The sequence below is a fragment of the Andrena cerasifolii genome, chromosome 1 (genome assembly GCF_050908995.1).
Source record: "Andrena cerasifolii isolate SP2316 chromosome 1, iyAndCera1_principal, whole genome shotgun sequence".
Lineage (NCBI taxonomy): Eukaryota > Metazoa > Arthropoda > Insecta > Hymenoptera > Andrenidae > Andrena > Andrena cerasifolii.
The window spans coordinates 8462979-8480569 of record NC_135118.1 but is presented as its reverse complement, the minus strand read 5'-3'; the positions used below and the strand labels follow the sequence as shown (position 1 = coordinate 8480569).

The window sequence follows — 17591 nt, the reverse complement described above, 5'->3', positions numbered from 1 at the left end:
TTGCGAAAAACATAGTCATTAAGCATTTTTTGCCAGATAAGAACGTGTGAACAGAACTCACTTGAAACAATCAAGCAGTGAATGTATTAACGAATACGTCTATCACCATTAGTGTTTGCATCATAATATCCGCGTTATGTGTTTAAATCTACATATCAGAAATGCAATTATGTTATGATTGGGACTCGCAATAAATACAATTCTGTTGCATTACTATTTCATCTTCTACTGTATTATATGTAATAACATTTTCAATACTTTTCTTTGATCACATCGTCTCATCCCTTCTGCAGCCCTGCCGTTTTGATTTTCTCGATTCCTTGGAATCTTATTTTTCCAATATCTATTTGACTTTTTCTCTGGCAACCCGCACAATCCCTTCCTCCTCGTACTTCACTGTCTGTCTTATTTCATATTTTGTTTTTCTTCTGTCTGGTCTCTCCCTCTCCTTTGTTCTCTAGACTCTTTTTTGTGTCTGCGTCGCCATGTCTCTTTCTATATACTATTTTTCCTCTTTTTCCCAGTCTCACCTTAAATGCACCCTCCAAGAGCCGGCACTGCAGAGTAAAACGTCGACGTAGGGGAGTTCGATCTCCCTGCTATTCTCCCCTCTCTGGCCCCTACCAACCCCTTATTCTCTCTCTTTCACTCTCCTTTCATGCACCCCCCTCTGTCTCTGCCTATGATTCCACCCCTCGAAAGTGATGCGATCGATGGAGCGTCGTCCGCGGTGAGTAACCCGTCGACGGGTTCGCCTTGCTCGTCGCTAGTGCACACATAAACAAACACACATTCAGACACAGATGCAAGCGAGCAAAACTACCGGCGTGGGGCGTGGGTACAAGGCTCTAGAAGACGAGGAATGAACGAAAGAGAAAGTAAAATAAAGAATGAGAGGAATTCTGTGACACGTCTTCAGTAGGTATCATTTATTTATTCACTGTATAATAAGTACATATGAAAATTAATTATTAAATAATGTGTCTAAAGAAGAAATGAAATGTCGCTAGTTGTATTATGTATAATTCCAATCAGTCGATTAAATGTCTGACGAAATATAATACCTAATTATTTGATTATTTCCAAATAATTCAAAAACTGAAATTTGATGTTTCTATATTCGAAGCTGATCTTCTGCGATCAGGTATTGCGAGACAATATAAATAGGGGAGGAGTGGTTGAAGGAATAAAATAACGAAGGCGATTGTACTGTGGATGTTATTTAAAATCAATTTATATTTCTATATTGTGTGCGGTTATAATTGTCTTGTTATATACATCTAAAGTGGCAAAGTCATAATAAGCAAATTTATATACATAAATTGAAAGGAGCAGAGAACAAAGGAGTAAAAACAATGGAGATGTCCCGAATTATGTTCATGATCACACCATAGGCGTCGTACAGAACTTCTATACTTGCGTCTTCTATACGTCTGTGATCGCAACTTGTATAATTTTGGGGCATTATATATAGTACATTAAAGGCATGAGCACATCAGGGTGAAAAGGCGGCTGAGGCCTGTGTAGTCTTGTAATGAATGGTGAACAATAACTTGTACAGTAACATTTGTAACTTGGACAGTAGTAGGAGATTTGTTCCGTGCTACCGCCAAATGAAAGCCGTCAGTGGAGAAAGACGCTCCTTGCCAGTGGCGGATTTAACAGGCGGCCGATGAGCACTTGCCCCCTGGTCCCCTGCCCAGAAGGCCCCCTAGGGCCCCATTTACAGAAACAAAATTATAATTTTATCCAAACACTATAATTTTTTCTGCATTGCCATCTGGGCCTTTTTTCTTCAATCCGCCACTGTTTCTTACTATGCAAATCAGCTCTGTTCAACTTGCCTCCCGGGACTTCCGGGAGCAGAGTTGCCAGGCAATTCTGTACGCGTAGGGAAGACGTGACATCGCATAAACCTATATACACTAATGCGACCTGTGCACGCCATGCGATGAATTGTGGTACGTCACCAACGCAAATATACCGCTACTGCTGTAGATGTTCCCCTTCTATTACTCCGTACAACGTCACGTCATCCCTACGCCGCCATTAATTCCCTACGTATGGCAACTCTGCCCGGGAGGCAAACGCCGTTCCACCATCGTTGGCCGTTACCATGGTGCGGAGACGCGGCAGAGTAAGGTTAATATGATCGCTTCTCGCGTAAGTCTGTCATGGTTGTCTCCTTAGCGTCGCACGGTTTCCTTGGCAACGAAGGCACGCTGCGCTAAAGAACGGTTGAAAGATGAATCAGGCGCGTCAGGGCCGTGAGGGGCCCCTACGCCGCGCTGGATGGCGCTAATGTAGATGTTGTTAATACCGACCTCTCAGCGGTACGGATCAAAGCAACTGGAATGTTACTGTGTTGATGATCGGTAACGCAGATATGAAGGTTTTAATATCGACGAAGTATAGTATAGACAACCAACGCGGTATAGAATAGACCTATCACCACAGACTAGGTATAGAATTCTATATAGTCTGTGCTGTCACCTTATGGATGTTCGTGTCGTCACCCAAACTGTGTTACCGACCCATAATTTGAGGACTGAATCACAGACGAGGTCCTATACCTCGTCTGTGGTGGCATTGCAATCTTAGGCCGGTATTCATAGTCGCTACTAATTCTTAAGCAAATGCAGCGACTATGAATACCTTATTTTAAACTGAATCGGTAACGCGTGGGTGAGACACGAAAATGCTAAGAGGCCTCGCGTGATAGGTCTATCCTATTGGGAAATATTGTGAGACCACCATCTATTAAAGTAAGCTCTGTAATCGGGTGAATCGCGTTACAGGATTGGTGTCACACAAGTATTGAAATATTGCAATAACATTTTTGTCATTAAGTAGTCTGTTAAATTTTACAAAATCGATCATCGAACAGTCGAAATTCCCAATACTGCCTATAAAAGGTGACAACTAACCCGATTAGACTGCTTTAATTTTCGCCACCAGATGGCGCAGCGGAAATAAGAAAATGCCAATACATCGTCGATGATTTTAGTCTGATATAGCTGATAATTTTATAGATCTATTTGTACATATATATATAAAACTATAGTAACAATGAAATCTGAGTGTTCATTAATAATACAACTATAATAAGAGCGGTAAATACAAGCGGTCCCATGGTGTAATGGTTAGCACTCTGGACTTTGAATCCAGCGATCCGAGTTCAAATCTCGGTGGGACCTAAAACCTTTTTTTTTTTGCTTTTTGAACCATAATCATGGTTCAGTGACAAAGGAATTCTATGGGAAAAAGCGAAATATTAGTCGCGAGATATATGCGATTAATATATTTTTTAATAACTAAATGCGCACACATATAATACCTGTACTATGAACACATGTAAATATATAGTTGCAATTTATTATTGTATTGTTAATAAAATTAATTCAACAATTATTACCTATTATTAATTCAATGTATGTTTATTTAATTTTTGTTTTATTCCAAACCTACGCACGCATGCATATCTACATTCGTAAATTGAAATCTAATTAGAGGGCATCACAATCGTTGTTGCGTCTGCTCGCTGCTGTTCGTTCAATTTCGAAAGTTAGAATAGTTCATAACCTCTACTTATCATGACGACATTAATAACACTCTAACAATAAGTTATGATAACTTGTACTTGAGTTAATAAAAATTAGGGAAAGAATCATAAACTATGGACGCCGCGTATTGTACGTAAAGCGTGCGTATTAGTAGTGAAATATAACTTTATAAATAAAGGAATAATAAACTTCAAATTTGGTGTTCTTCGAAAAGAACAGTGACAAGTAGCGAGCTATAGTTTTAATAACGTTACAAGAAGAAGCTGCAATTATGAGTGAAGACCATGACTCCGTTGTGATCGTTAAAGCGAAGCCAGTTCGTAAAATATTTAAAGCTCCAGTTAGAGTAAATAAGATTCCAGACGGAATCTTGAACGATCCGCTACTAAACGCAGCTATCGCAGCTCTACCATCCAATTACAGCTTCGAAATCCATAAGTCGATATGGAGAATCAGAGAAGCGAAGGCAAAGAGGGTTGCATTACAAATGCCTGAAGGTCTTCTAATGTATGCAACGACTATAGCTGATATTATAGAAGATTTCACAGGTGCGGAGACTGTTATAATGGGAGACGTTACTTATGGTGAGAAGCTATATGGAATTTGAAAATTATCTAATTTAATCAGAATCTGATCATCGTTAAAATAACATTCGCATGGTGCCTTATTATACGTAGGAGCCTGTTGCATAGATGATTACACTGCAAGAGCATTAGACGTAGATTTTTTAATTCATTACGGACATTCGTGCTTGATACCTATTGATCAAACTGTTGGCATCAAAGTACTTTACGTATTCGTTAACATAAAACTCGACGCATCCCATTGCATTGAGTGCTTACAAGCCACACTGCCAATTACAACGAAAATAGGTCTTGTAAGTACCATTCAGTTCGTTGGAACGTTACAAGTAATTGCATCAGAAATGAGGAAGACTGGTTACGAAGTATCCATGCCGCAAAGTAAACCACTCAGTCCTGGAGAGGTATTTATGTTCATGTATTCTATCAGAGTCAAGTTATTGAAATTTCATCTATGCATTTTAAGAACTTTGCATTCTTATAAAGATTTTAGGGTGTACGGCGCCGCAAATTCGATGCGCAGATGCAGTTATTTATCTGGGGGATGGTCGGTTTCATTTAGAAGCAGCGATGATTGCTAATCCAAAGTTACGAGCATTTAGATACGACCCGTATGAAAAGAAACTGACCGAAGAGTTCTATAATCACGAAGAAATGCTGAATACCAGATTAATGGCGATTCAACATGCAGAAGGAACCGACAGATTCGGTCTGATACTTGGTACTCTGGGAAGACAAGGGAACCTCAATGTTTTGAAGAATTTAGAAAATAAAATTAAATCGCTAGGGAAGGAAAATGTCGTTATATTACTTTCGGAAATATTCCCGGACAAAATTAAGCTATTCAAGGGCATAGATGCCTTCATACAGGTAATTTCATACTATATACAGAGACTTTTATCTTTCGGTTCTAAACGTATAACATGATCTACGTTTTATAGGTCGCGTGTCCACGATTGAGTATAGATTGGGGTACAGCATTCGAAAAGCCATTTCTCACGCCGTACGAAGGAGCTGTTGCTTTGAAAATGTTAAGCTTTAATACCGATAAACCGTATCCTATGGATTTCTATGCTTCAGCTAGCCTTGGACCATGGACTCCTAACTACAAGGAATCTGAATTAGAAAAACAGACTGATAGGTGCTGTGGTAAATGTAAAGATGAAACATAATTAATAAAGATTTAATTTATGTAAAATTGAATGTTATTGCATATCGTTTTTATTTAAGAGTTACTTGCACCTTTATGTTTCACGTGCTACACGCACTTCGAAATTCAAATGAATTGTGGGAGTGCGTAGGCAATTGTTAACAGCAAATTTGAAATTTGTTCGAATTCTTTTTAGAGCTCTTCAATGTAAATTTTTCATAAATTTGCTAATAAAAGTAATTGGTATTCAACAGTCATCCTTCACTTAATGTGTTTTATTTCATATATATATAAGAGACGAATTTTATCGCGAATAATAATACGTGCGATATAGTTTGGTGAATATTTCACGCTACTTTGATCGAGGGTAGTGTGATTATGGAAAGATAGAAGGGACCGCGTGGGCGAATTACGTCATACGCCCACCTGTAGCCGCGCACACGTACAAAGCCCCGTGGGTTGGTAGCACAATAGGTGTGCCTTAAAAATTGTAATCCTTGCGCGTCGTTCAAATATTCCTTTATATTAACATTCCCTCGTTACTAACGAACCTGCACGTAGCACAAACGCGATATGAATTTGTAAGAAAAGTATTGCTATAAATTCGACTCGATAATTTATACGATAACTTGTAAATAACGGATTAGAATTCTACGAAATATTAATTTCTCAATTGTATTAGCATTTGTAATATTTCGGTGGTGGCTGAATTGGAAATGCAGATTTCTTCGACGGAAGCGCTGTACTGTGAAATAAGTTCGGTAGATTACTTGAAATTTAAGTTAAGTAAGGTGTCGCGAAAAGATTAGTAAGAGAAGGTCACAGGGTAGATCGCATAGTTTCCGGGGGTGGAAGGCTGTTTCGGCCGCACCCCGGCGTCGCGACGTCAGTCTTCGTTCCAACGTGGCTCAACAAGTACACGCGGTACTGGGCGATCAGTTTAAATAGACGAACATGTATCGGATAATTTAAATTGCCGTTTCTTCGTCCTTTTTTTTTTACAAACCCACTGATGAGAAGCACAACGAAAATTCGCGCACTGGGGATACTTTGAAGAATTCAAATATATTCCTGGATTTACACTTTATTTCTTCACTTCATATAGTCACTTGTAAGTATACCCCCATTATTTTAACAATATCCCTGAATTTCACTTATATGTTCCTTTTCGTGCGATTAAAGATATTATTATGTGTATTCATGCAACGACCTAGAAATATTATTTATTGCAGCAAATGATTTTCGCCATGCATTATCTAAAGTTTATCAATCCATCGATTGCATTAAATTATTGATCATTTTGGGAGGTGGGAATAAGAACTGATTAAGCGCAATGTGATTTTATGTAATAACAATAATAATATCGTTAATTGTAAAAGGAATATTCTTAAATGAGATCCAAAGTAATGAACGAGGATAATTGGGAAGGAAAATGGCCTAAACATCAATCAGAGGATGGTAAAGCGGCACAGCAAAACACTAAGAGGACTAAAAGATCAGGCTTGAAACTATCGAAACTGTCTAAAGGAGTAACGCCCAGGGAAAGAACGCTCAGGAGGTTGGAGAGTAACGAACGAGAAAGAATGAGGATGCACAGTCTGAACGACGCCTTTCAGGTAAAAACATGTTCAACTATTTTTATTCGGGACTATGAGGTTCTAAATGAATTTCAATTGTAGTCCTTGCGCGAAGTAATTCCACACGTAACCAAGGGAAGGCAATTATCCAAAATTGAGACATTAACTTTAGCAAAGAATTACATAATTGCCCTGACGGATGTGATATGTGCAATGAGAGGCGAAGAAAAGAATGCGGATCAACAGGCTGAAGTTTCTGGATCTAAAGAATCATCGAGTAATGTGAATATTTGCTTAAATATGAATATTTCGATTCCTCCAAAATCTTGTAGTTAGGGAAACTTTAGTTTCTGTCAGAATCTTCATTCATAAGAAAACATAATTCTAAACGCGACACAGGCCTCTGAAACGATGAATATAACAACTTAACATTCACATTGATTTTCATGCTAGAACGGAGTATTAGAATTTTATTCGTTATCGATTCATTATCACAATTTTAGTAATATGGAAGTAGATAAAATAGTTGATAAGGCGATCCTGAATTCCAACTTCGTTTACTCTAATTTTCATCTGTACTTCTTAATGGTATTATAAAAACTACTGTGCCAAAGAATAATAGTATTTTCATAAAACAAATCAGTATTTTAGTACTAAAGACTATCAGTATTCTTGTGTATATGTATTATATTGAAATATTTTAGTCAGATTTATTTTGTAACTATAAAATGCATGGTATATTGTTCCAAGTATTAAAGTAAATACTTTTAATGCAGTACGTAATTAAGTAAGCTTACGCTGTGGTGCACACGAACACCACGAAAGAATAAATAAATTATAACGTTATTGATCTAAAGGAACGTTGAGAATTTATAAAATATGTAATGTAATAATATTATAATTTATTAAATGATGTTTCCATGTACTCGCAAACAAATGTGAAGTAGAAAAATGTAGCTATCTATTTTTGAATAATTCAATTACATATAAACATTTCCTTTCACTTTCCATCTCTATGTACGAAGAAACATCATTTAAAGAATTACAACATTATTACAAAATTTCGTTATTAAGTAAAGGCTATATGCAAATATGAAGGAGGTATGAACAAATAATTGCATTGTATCAGCAGAATAAATAATATATTTACTATATACAAATTATGTTAAAACGACATAAGAAAGTCTTTTATTCTTAGCTTCCTTCAAATTCATTGTTATGCATTGTGTTAATATATTAAAATATAGTTAATCAATTGTGTTACTACGTTAACTGACGCCAAAAGAAATAGGCCAAGTTTGTAAATCTTGTAAATCACACAACACAGCTGTTTGTGTCTCAGAAAATTTTGGGATACAAATCAATCTTATCGTCTGTCCTTCATTTGCTGCAAATATATATCCTGTTTTATCACGACTATTTTCTTTGTCATAATATAGAAATAAAAAGCCTATGGAGAATAATCTTACCTGTGATTAATTTCGTATCGTACTTGTCCATGTTACCAGCAAAGTATATGTTAGGGCACTCGGTTATAACAAACGGATCGGTCTTGTCGTACGGATAAGCTGGTACAGTGTCTGGTGCGGTTGGTACGTAGTGTCCCCAGTCTAATGTACGTTCCAACCACGTTAACGGGGAGATATCAGCAAGCCCGGCAACCTTCCTAATATCCATAATAGGCTGACCACTGGATCCGGCTACAATACGAGAATTGATGCTACCAATCCATGGATTAGTAGCTCCATAGAAACTCTTAAATCTGTATCATATAAACATAAAGGATATTTCGTTGTCACGTAGTATAAATATATTACATTACCTGGAGCATTCAGGCAGAATACAAGGATGGAACGACTGCTGAGGTATCGTGTGGCAAGACGGGTCAAATTCACCCGGCATTAATATTACAGGACAGCACTGCGCTATAGGACGAAGAAACTTATCGAGCTTATGCGTTACAATCGCAGACTCATTGAACATAGCTTCGTTGTGCGCTTTCACCTCAAAGTATCCTTTATGATTGTATACCTCCACAGATCCTCTTACACTGTTCCCTATGTTTATATTATTATTTCGTTGAGATTACTCTCATTTATCGATCGATGCAAGTTACACACCTGCTATAATAAGACAAACTACAGACGCGACTTCCCTCTGGGCGTCCGCAGAACCAATCATTCCAATTATCCATTCGGATAATAGATTTAAGCTCAACGAGTGCGCATTGTTCGCCAGATCTAAACCTGAAACCAGTAGGATTTTCCCCCCTGTTTTCAATGGTTTGTCAAGCGTAGTTAGTTTAGCGAGGCTACATCCTGGAAAACACCAATCTATCACCTACAAGTAATATACTTTATGCAACGGAATTAGACCAACTGTTTTCAGATTACAATTTGAATGCCTGCTTAATGAGTTCGGTGTGGAATGTATTACAAGGTGAACGAAATGTTAATCTATCGCAGGATTGACTAACTGGTGGCTCACGGGCCACCGGGGGTACCTCGGGCTTGCTGCCACGCTGAACAGCCCCCCTCCATGCCTACCAGACCCTGATGATTGCAGTCGAAAAAAGAAGGAAAGAAGGAGGAATCCACTGCGATCATCAGAGTCTGGTAAGTATGGAGAGGGGCTGTTCAGCGTAGCAGCAAGGCAGAGGAACCCTTGGTTGCTCACCAGTTAAACATCCCAGATCTATCGTATCGTATGGGACATAAGTAATCGCATAGTTGTAGATATAATTTTACTGTAACTCAACATGTCCCATATAAGTCTTATATGAATATTTGCGATAGGATATCAATATTTACCTCGAACGCGCCACTTTCTAATTCATGCCCGAATACAGCGCAAACAATACCAGTAACCACATCCTGAATATTCATGTGATTGCCGACCAATTTAACGCGCAACATTTCATCTTCCAGGAATAATAAATCTTTAAACGACGCATAATTTGTGCTAGGGGGTTGGGCGGTTAGCTGAAGTTCCTCGCTAAGCTCGCGTAATATGGATGGTTTTAACTCCTGGTGTTTATATAACGTCCCTATCACGATACAGTTACTGTCTTCGTTCTTTTCAGAGAGCTCGGACAGCGTAACGACCTCGTATTGCCCTGAAATAAAGCATTACTCCTTAGAAATATAACCTAAAATTATAACGAAATGTAACCTCCAAGGAGAATCTTACCCCATTTGTCCTTTGCTTTTTGTGCAAGATGATCTTTCAGTGCCCTTAACCTTGCAACGTATATACCAGAATACTGCTTTTCGAAGCTCCTTGAAGAAAGTTTGAACTTTTCGAAATCCTCGAGTTTTAAAAACCTACGACGACACGCCAATGGCGAATGAATCTCCATTCCAGAGGGTATATACTGTTTCATTAATCGTTTCCCCAGTTATATCTTTACGTACTTTTGTAGCTATTGTACTTCTGTATATATTGAGATATTAGAAACAAAGAAGAGATATTTATTAAACCCGATGTTCAAGCCTTATGACGAATTTGTTTACTGAAAAAAATGATAGTATATCAATAATATTCATTACATGACAGGAACAGTTTCCCTCGAAATTTTATTACTTAAATTTCGAATGTGAACTACGAAGTCCATAAGAGTGTGATCAACAATATCAATATTAATAATACTTGAATAATTTTAGAAAAGTAAAATTGATATAAGTATTTAAATTACACTCGAAAAACGCGTTTTCTCTTATTTAAAACTTGGGATAAATTCGATGAAATTTTTATGCACACTATAGGCTTTTTATATTTATATAGAGCAGCAAAATATTATACTTTAAATTATAAATAAGCAGATACAAATAACATCTACAAAACTTTATTTTTGGCATAGTTCTATCGAAATATCATGTTGCGTAGATGTTTTACAAAATGGATGTAAATTTCCGTTAGTGATGCGTGTAACATAATTTATTTCGTATCGACAAGTTCTCGCCCTTATTTCCTAGCTATAGTATAAATTAAAAAAAAAAATGATGCACAACCTTGAATATATAAATATTGAAAAAAAAAACAAAAATACAAATAAAAGAATACATATTACGTGTATTAAATTATATGTTACCCAATAATACTCTACAACGCGTGGAATATTGTCGGTTAATTAAAGAATTATGCTGGATTGGACGGCAAGCCCATCGACCAAGCATCCACCAATTTTTTATCATTAGGACCAGCACCTAAACTGAGCATAAGTCCAAAGAGGTCTCCACTATGGCCACGACCTCGCATAGCATGGACAACTTTCGCGATGCTAGAATCACAACAAATGATTACAGTTTCAACTCGAACGGGAGGAGCAACTATTTAAAGTATTCATAGTATAAGTAACTACTTTGCCCATTCTTCTTGTAGCGCAGCAAAATGTGCTTTAAGCGTAGAATTTCCAAGTTTCTCATTATCGAGTGACTTCTCAATCTTTGTCAGTAATGTTGGAAGTTTCAGTGGTAATGTACCCATCCATCGGACAACGTGCGAACTTGAATTTTCCACTTTATGATCGTCAGACACAATGTCTAATCTACATACGCTTGCGCAAGGCAGGGGAACGGCCACTGAAGTGTCGACACCTAAAGCCCGTGGCATAATTTATAAAACGCTTTTAAATAATGAAACTTGCGTTTTAATATTTTCTAACAACATGTAAATACCGATGAAGTTGCACTTATCAGGATCCATATATTCCGTCGCCTGCGTCTTGACTCTTCGACAGGCACGCGGAATAAGAGAACTAAGTCCATACAAAGATTCCAACCTTTGAATACTTGGACCTCTTACCAAAATTTGAACACCCGTTAAACTAGCGTATAAAAGTTGTCTAAATTGCTCCGGTCCTAACACGGTTCTTAAATCTCTGAGTATCGCCGTAGTGGATTTCTCTGAAATTTCTGAGAACTCGGACGTCGCTTCCGACGCGTTTGAATTGAAATTTAAGTTTACAGGTAACTTGGCATTCACTAAAGTGTATCCTACTTCGGTTTCTGAAACGTGAGAAAGGTTTTCTTTTAATAAAATACCTTTGGATAAATGTGTTTATTACGAACGTAGTATTTTTCGTGATGCTAACCAATCAGATGGTCCAAATTGTAATTTAATTCATCATCTAATAAACTCATGGGGAAAATTTCTATGAAATGTCTTGCTCCTGCGCTAAGAATCCATACCAGCCACATGTGGATCCTGATTTAATTTTAATTCGCTAATATCCCTTTTTACAAGTATTATCGCATATAGTGTATCAAATGTAAAACAGACCTTATGAAAACATGTTTCTCATTAGTTATATCACAAAACGTTCTGGGTTGTTCGTTTGAATTATTATATGCTCTTGGCGGCCTGTTAGCTGTCGTTAGATTAAAAATTCTTTGCAGCCATTCCGCTTCCTCCGCGTCGTACTTCTTCACAGCCAGATCTTGTAATTCCCGGATTACTTCCTTCAAATTGTCCACCAAAAATGGCCACATGTTTAAGAGAAACTGTTTGTCCCTCATGAACACAATGAAACTGCACAATCTTCTGAAACCTCGTGCCTGTAAAAATAAAGCCTCTTCGTATTGATGAAGTTTGCCTCCAATTTCTCTCTAAATATTCAAATTGTAATTATTGAGATGATTTGAGTAATTTGTTGTAATAGCTACCAAACATGCTTTTTCGTTGCATAATTCACCTGGGTATCTTTTAACGTAAACGTACGACTTAAAACATGCCCCCTGTATTCGTCTCCGAAGTAGCATACATGTTCTTTGCCAGAATGTACTTCGGAACTTAAACTCCTTAAACAATCAAGAAAGATACAATGTTTTCATTTCTACGGTATATAACTTGGTACAAGGTACATAACTATATTTTAGAACTATTGTACCTAAAGCACGCGTGCCTCAATAAGCACCAAACGTCATCAGTTAAAGATTGTTGAGCGGAAAGGAACGATGTCCTAGTTTCGTGTTCGTTGCTCAAATATTTCACGTTACCGATACTCTGACAACCTTCGCACATATATTGCCCATCTTCCACGATATTCTGACTTCTTAATATTTCCTTCGGGCCGTAAAACTTCAGCTTCTCCGTACTCTGATTGTCATAATTACGATACGTTTGTGTGGTGAATATCACTTTGGGTCCGTGTGATTCGCAGAAGACGCATAATGCAATCGCTGCATTCATTTTCTTTGTATGCAAATATTACGAGTTATTATCGACAATGTACTTTCATAATATTACCATCCCTATCATTTCGTATTTACAAATAATATAATACAACTTCGTCGAGTTCCACTAAAGTATCGAAACCTTACACATATTTAACAGTTATGAAAGCTGCAGCTCTAAATTTTAACCTAACCTACGGCTGCAGGGTTGGCTTCGAGTGTAATATTTATGTAACGGCACAATGCGATTTTCTTAATTATCTATTTACGGTTTACGTTTTGAAAACAGTAAAATGAACTTTTTTTAGCTTTTTCACGTGATAAGACGAGAACGAAGGCAAGCCAAGTGCACGTGACATCATGATCAGGGCCTGGGCACTCCCAACAAAGTCGGTGGCCAGAGATAAGCTTGAAAGACAAGTCGCGAGCGACGCTGATGTCGCACTTGTCAACCCTGAATGCACACTTCTATGTGTGTAGTCTTCGACGTAGTTTCCATAGCTATGTACCAGCTACGTACGATGATGGGTGATGCTGGGTCAGATGTCAGTGTATAGCGATATCCAGGGAGGATTTAATTGAGGTTGATCCACTGGAATTGGCCATGCGGAAACACCCGATACCCTGATATCTTTTGCAACGAATGCACCCGAAACCGGCGAATCAGAACACTTCAACTGGATCCTTCGTGTATACCGTAATATTCCGTGTATGGTGTACGCGTGTTTAGCTGAAATTCGCAATTTCGTCACTCTTGGTTTCCGCCTGATTTTCGCCTGTATAATCACTCTTTAGAGTATTGACTATAGGTAAAGTCAAAGAGGATATCTTCTTTGGGTAAAGTAACACCCTACACGTATGCAGATGCAGCATCTTTCACAAATGCAATAAGAAACATGCGTGCGTATATTCCTAGATAGCACACAACGTCTATGAGCCGTCTTTAAGACGTCTTAAAGACGGCTTATAAGCGTCTTGTGCTATCTGGGTTGCTGGATACCTTGCAAGGAGAATAATGGATACTAAAGAATTATTCTCCTGCAAGGCACTTGCAGCTCATACGGATTCGAGCAGTACATTTATAAGTATTATATATAGACACTGTCTCGTCCTACTAATAAATTCAAATTGTTCGGAGATTTCCTGCTCTCTCTTTAGTTTAAAGCCAAGCCGCTTGTGACGCTGTACAATGTCCCACTAATACTATAAGAGATACCCATCTATAGTTATCTATACGAGCGCGGCTGAAAAGATGCTCTGCGGGGGGGCACAGGGAGAAGAGGGGTAATTTCGTTAGGCGCCGTTGCGCGATCCGATTCGTCAATGTATTCGCGTCGGCCAATAACGGACAATTCCATGGGGACTTTTGGCATATAATCAGATGCAACCAATCGGACCCGCATTCCTTCCTCTTGCCATCTTCTCAGCTGTTCTCAGTCACGCACAATACCTCTATAAGGAAAACCAAAATTTTTATCGTCTCGATTGAAACTATTTACCGTTTGAAGTGCTTCGATACATAAAACCTCATAGCCGTTGACAAATTTTGTTTATTCTTCGAGGCATGACGAGATTAGTGCAAATTCTACTTGTAAGGGAATTCATCGGCTATTGACACATTATCAATATGGCGGTAAAGTGGAAAACGATGTGCTTTCCAGTGTGTGTTACGTTTTCATCCCTTTACAGTGAGAACCTCATACAGGTAAGACTGCAATGTTTATACGAATGTTGTTCGAAGATGTCTGTTCCTGTAAATGTAACTACCCATTTTGCGTTACAGAATTACGATCATGTTCGATCCCAAAATTAAAAGGATCGAAGGGTATCAAAGTAACTGATTTAAAATGTAAATGTCCATTTCGAGGATAGACAATTCTATATCACCTTCGTTCATTGGATCATACATTCGATCCTGCTAGATTATTTTACAAGTATAAAAAAAATTTCACGAACGAAAATTTTACTAGCAAATTACAGCTTCTTATATTACTAGCTTATGTCATTGTTCATAGAAATATTGTGCATTACTCCCATTAGAAATGATTATAAATAGACCGCAGTTGTGACATGTGTTGTTTTCTTCTGTTTCAAGGATTGAGCAAGAATGTGTCTTTCAAAATAAGATCATGGTTCGAATTTGCTAATAAACGTGAACCACTTTATAACGCCATGTTCTATATTAACTGATATCGACTGCCATTCTACCTGCAACCTTTCGATTTACTTTCCTAAAAGAAGAAAATGCCAAGTTTACGGAAAAAGGTTGCTGGCTTTATGCGGCAATTGTCTATCAGCAACTTGGCTGGAGCTGTCGAGAATATAGGCCAGGGAGAGCAAACCTTGCGTAGTCCTAGATCATTGACGCAGGATTTTAGTAGCGGCTGCTTTATTACACGATATCTGGATGGGTAATAATTTTTCTGAAACGATACTGATAATCAATGCCCCAAATGGACTACAGCATCCGAATTGTATCTTTGTAGTTTAGAGACGAAGCAAGAAGGTCCAACAATTTTGCACGGCGGAAGCCCAGAAGAACTGCCAATTAGACAACTTGGGAATTTTCAAGAAAACAATGAAGTATTCGCTGCCCACACTGGTCCGGACAACGGACTCACGGCAGTTAATCTGCAACAGAAGCATTTAAGTATTAATGACATTGATATAGACTATATTGATATGTTAGATCAAGGCGAACAGTACAGGAACAGTACGTATCGAGAGCGCAGATCAAATAAAGGAGGAAATATATAGTAATACAAGAAACTTAACTGTTTCAGCATCGGTGACAACTTCTACAGTCGCTGGTATCGCCGATTGGTTTAATCCTCACGAAATGGCGTATGGAATTGCTACTACATTGTACGAAAAGAATCCTACAAATAATACGAACAACGGGGAGCCAATCGCAGATTGTTTCGGTATCGTAGCGAAATCAACCTCAGCCATTTTGGCACTCGCCGATGGGGTTAATTGGGGTACGGCTATTTTTAAGTAACATAAACTTCTTCGCATACGCTACAATGATGGGAAATATTGTTAGGTACCAAGGCGAGCATTGCAGCCAGATCTGCAGTGCATGGAAGCGTGGAATACTTGAATAAAGCACTGTTCTGCCCTTCGATTAATAATGAAATGACAACGACGAAAGATGTTTTTATAGCGTTACTTCGTTCATTCCATGCCGCGCATTCGTTGATTTTACAAGAGCAAGGGATGCTCACAACATTAACCGTGTGCGCGGTTCTTCCACTGCCAAGCTCCGATTCTAATACGGGTCAGAAAAGATACGTGGCTTGTACCTGCAATGTCGGCGACAGTTTAGCTTACGTATATTCAAGGTAACGCAGAGAGAACGCTAGCAATTCTGTTAATCGATATACAAAGTAATACTTGACGCTAATAGGAAAACCGGAGTAAGAGAGATCACAAGGGGATCCCACGATATTCACTGTATGCGTGATATGCGCGACGCTCTCGGAGCGTTAGGTCCTGTAGACGGATCCAATCCGGAGCTAAATAACCTGACGCTCGCAATGACAGAGGTTGAGAAGGGAGATATTGTATTCTTGACCAGCGACGGAATTTCGGACAACTTCGATCCCGTGGTTGGGAAATTCGCTATTTTACCATGCCATAATAATGTACCTGATCCAACCGTAAAGAACCACGCTGAAGGAAGATCGAAAACGCGGCGGAAATCCGCGGAGAACTTGAGACACGCGGAATCTGGAAACAGTAATCGAAATAGATCTAATTTGCCTATAGTCGAGGCGTATCAAAGACACGAGCTCACGCTTCTTAGGATGGAAGATTTGTTACGGAGAGGCGTATCCGGGGAAGGCCCGCCATGTAACAGTGCCAAACATCTTTGCGAACTTCTTTTGGACTTTGCAGTAAGTTCTTTAATATTTAATGACCAGGATTTATAGAAAAATACGCATGCAATGCATGACTCGATTAATTTCTTTAATAGACGACGAATAAAACTAAAACATGTTGGATAAAGCAGAATGCTAATTTTAAATACTAACATAAATTTAATTTTTATATATAATAAGGTGCGCATAACTGCTGCCAAAAGACGAATATTGGAAGACACAGATTTATATTATGCGCAAACTAAAGACGGCCAATTAGTTCAGCTTTCCAAACAGGAACAGAGAACTCGACGAATAAAGACATTGGATAAGGTTTCCATGATTCCCGGAAAGTTAGATCATGCAACAGTTGTAGCATATGTAGTTGGCTCTTTTGATTCGGAATATGGTTTATAATTAGCCATGGTAATACAGTTTTTATTTGTAAGAAAAGTAATAAATTAAAGTGTTTCCTTTTTTATATAAGACTTTTCTGGATACATTGAGTTGAAATTACTGTTTTAAATATTATAAGTTTAAGTTGTTTATACCAGTTTTTTTGTTATTTAAAATAAAAAAGTACATGTGCTTATTCTGTATATGATGACATTTATTTAGTTGTAATTACAAATCGTACATATTATGTATATACATACACACACACCATCGTACATGCGCGTGGGC

At 38.1% G+C, this 17591-nt stretch overlaps 5 protein-coding genes and 1 non-coding gene across 14 annotated transcripts; 4 read left to right on the top strand and 2 right to left on the bottom strand.

The window, feature by feature from the left end:
* The first annotated feature begins 3125 nt into the window (after positions 1–3125).
* Positions 3126–3197, top strand: Trnaq-uug (transfer RNA glutamine (anticodon UUG)). Its single transcript has one exon. It is a non-coding gene; the product is annotated as a tRNA-Gln (tRNA).
* Positions 3198–3528: 331 nt separating this feature from the next.
* Dph1 (diphthamide biosynthesis 1) lies at positions 3529–5342 on the top strand. Of its 4 annotated transcripts, none has more exons than XM_076814314.1 (5): positions 3529–3703; positions 3783–4147; positions 4241–4548; positions 4631–5014; positions 5086–5342. In XM_076814314.1, the coding sequence occupies exons 2-5, from the start codon at positions 3835–3837 to the stop codon at positions 5314–5316; spliced, it is 1236 nt and encodes a 411-aa protein (XP_076670429.1). In that variant the 5' UTR covers positions 3529–3703; positions 3783–3834; the 3' UTR covers positions 5317–5342. The 4 variants fall into 4 exon arrangements, with proteins under 4 accessions (XP_076670429.1, XP_076670420.1, XP_076670446.1 ...); XM_076814331.1 differs by having other exon boundaries at positions 3530–3692; XM_076814322.1 differs by having other exon boundaries at positions 3530–3692; positions 3778–4147.
* Positions 5343–6197: 855 nt separating this feature from the next.
* On the top strand, positions 6198–8319 carry LOC143369895 (protein dimmed). Its single transcript, XM_076814356.1, has 3 exons — positions 6198–6405; positions 6674–6910; positions 6974–8319. The coding sequence occupies exons 2-3, from the start codon at positions 6686–6688 to the stop codon at positions 7205–7207; spliced, it is 459 nt and encodes a 152-aa protein (XP_076670471.1). The 5' UTR covers positions 6198–6405; positions 6674–6685; the 3' UTR covers positions 7208–8319.
* On the bottom strand, positions 7992–10316 carry LOC143369863 (DNA polymerase delta subunit 2). Of its 2 annotated transcripts, none has more exons than XM_076814290.1 (6): positions 10061–10316; positions 9682–9986; positions 8992–9211; positions 8694–8928; positions 8341–8591; positions 7992–8258 (listed from the first exon to the last, which is right to left on the bottom strand). In XM_076814290.1, exons 1-6 carry the CDS (start codon positions 10251–10253, stop codon positions 8140–8142), a joined length of 1323 nt encoding a protein of 440 aa, XP_076670405.1. In that variant the 5' UTR covers positions 10254–10316; the 3' UTR covers positions 7992–8139. The 2 variants fall into 2 exon arrangements, with proteins under 2 accessions (XP_076670405.1, XP_076670396.1); XM_076814281.1 differs by having other exon boundaries at positions 8341–8633; positions 10061–10312.
* Positions 10317–10699: 383 nt separating this feature from the next.
* LOC143369850 (folliculin-like) lies at positions 10700–13433 on the bottom strand. Of its 2 annotated transcripts, XM_076814269.1 has the most exons (8): positions 12759–13433; positions 12564–12669; positions 12152–12426; positions 11964–12076; positions 11548–11877; positions 11232–11466; positions 10962–11150; positions 10700–10845 (listed from the first exon to the last, which is right to left on the bottom strand). In XM_076814269.1, exons 1-7 carry the CDS (start codon positions 13058–13060, stop codon positions 11009–11011), a joined length of 1503 nt encoding a protein of 500 aa, XP_076670384.1. In that variant the 5' UTR covers positions 13061–13433; the 3' UTR covers positions 10700–10845; positions 10962–11008. The 2 variants fall into 2 exon arrangements, with proteins under 2 accessions (XP_076670384.1, XP_076670378.1); XM_076814263.1 differs by having other exon boundaries at positions 10700–11150.
* Positions 13434–14465: 1032 nt separating this feature from the next.
* Positions 14466–17506, top strand: LOC143369952 (PP2C-like domain-containing protein CG9801). 4 transcript variants are annotated; one of them, XM_076814486.1, is made up of 8 exons: positions 14467–14749; positions 14828–14893; positions 15140–15455; positions 15531–15757; positions 15828–16025; positions 16091–16388; positions 16454–16943; positions 17109–17506. In XM_076814486.1, exons 3-8 carry the CDS (start codon positions 15289–15291, stop codon positions 17322–17324), a joined length of 1596 nt encoding a protein of 531 aa, XP_076670601.1. In that variant the 5' UTR covers positions 14467–14749; positions 14828–14893; positions 15140–15288; the 3' UTR covers positions 17325–17506. The 4 variants fall into 4 exon arrangements, with proteins under 4 accessions (XP_076670619.1, XP_076670601.1, XP_076670609.1 ...); XM_076814494.1 differs by having other exon boundaries at positions 14828–14978; XM_076814504.1 differs by lacking the exon at positions 14828–14893 and having other exon boundaries at positions 14466–14749; positions 15531–15694.
* The last annotated feature ends 85 nt before the right edge of the window (positions 17507–17591 follow it).

Coding starts and splice junctions, on each gene's coding strand:
- Dph1 (XM_076814314.1), top strand. CDS start 3,835: ATGAGTGAAGACCATGACTCCGTTGTGATCGTTAAAGCGAAGCCAGTT. Junction 4,148..4,240: donor AATGGGAGACGTTACTTATG/GTGAGAAGCTAT, acceptor TATTATACGTAG/GAGCCTGTTGCATAGATGAT. Junction 4,549..4,630: donor AACCACTCAGTCCTGGAGAG/GTATTTATGTTC, acceptor ATTCTTATAAAG/ATTTTAGGGTGTACGGCGCC.
- LOC143369895 (XM_076814356.1), top strand. CDS start 6,686: ATGAGATCCAAAGTAATGAACGAGGATAATTGGGAAGGAAAATGGCCT. Junction 6,911..6,973: donor GTCTGAACGACGCCTTTCAG/GTAAAAACATGT, acceptor TTTCAATTGTAG/TCCTTGCGCGAAGTAATTCC.
- LOC143369863 (XM_076814281.1), bottom strand. CDS start 10,253: ATGAAACAGTATATACCCTCTGGAATGGAGATTCATTCGCCATTGGCG. Junction 9,212..9,681: donor TAGAAAGTGGCGCGTTCGAG/GTAAATATTGAT, acceptor TATTACTTGTAG/GTGATAGATTGGTGTTTTCC. Junction 8,259..8,340: donor CGATACGAAATTAATCACAG/GTAAGATTATTC, acceptor ATATATTTGCAG/CAAATGAAGGACAGACGATA.
- LOC143369850 (XM_076814263.1), bottom strand. CDS start 13,060: ATGAATGCAGCGATTGCATTATGCGTCTTCTGCGAATCACACGGACCC. Junction 12,077..12,151: donor GAGAAACATGTTTTCATAAG/GTCTGTTTTACA, acceptor AAATTAAATCAG/GATCCACATGTGGCTGGTAT. Junction 11,467..11,547: donor TGATAAGTGCAACTTCATCG/GTATTTACATGT, acceptor CACGGGCTTTAG/GTGTCGACACTTCAGTGGCC.
- LOC143369952 (XM_076814477.1), top strand. CDS start 15,289: ATGCCAAGTTTACGGAAAAAGGTTGCTGGCTTTATGCGGCAATTGTCT. Junction 15,758..15,827: donor AGGCGAACAGTACAGGAACA/GTACGTATCGAG, acceptor TAACTGTTTCAG/CATCGGTGACAACTTCTACA. Junction 16,944..17,108: donor AACTTCTTTTGGACTTTGCA/GTAAGTTCTTTA, acceptor ATATATAATAAG/GTGCGCATAACTGCTGCCAA.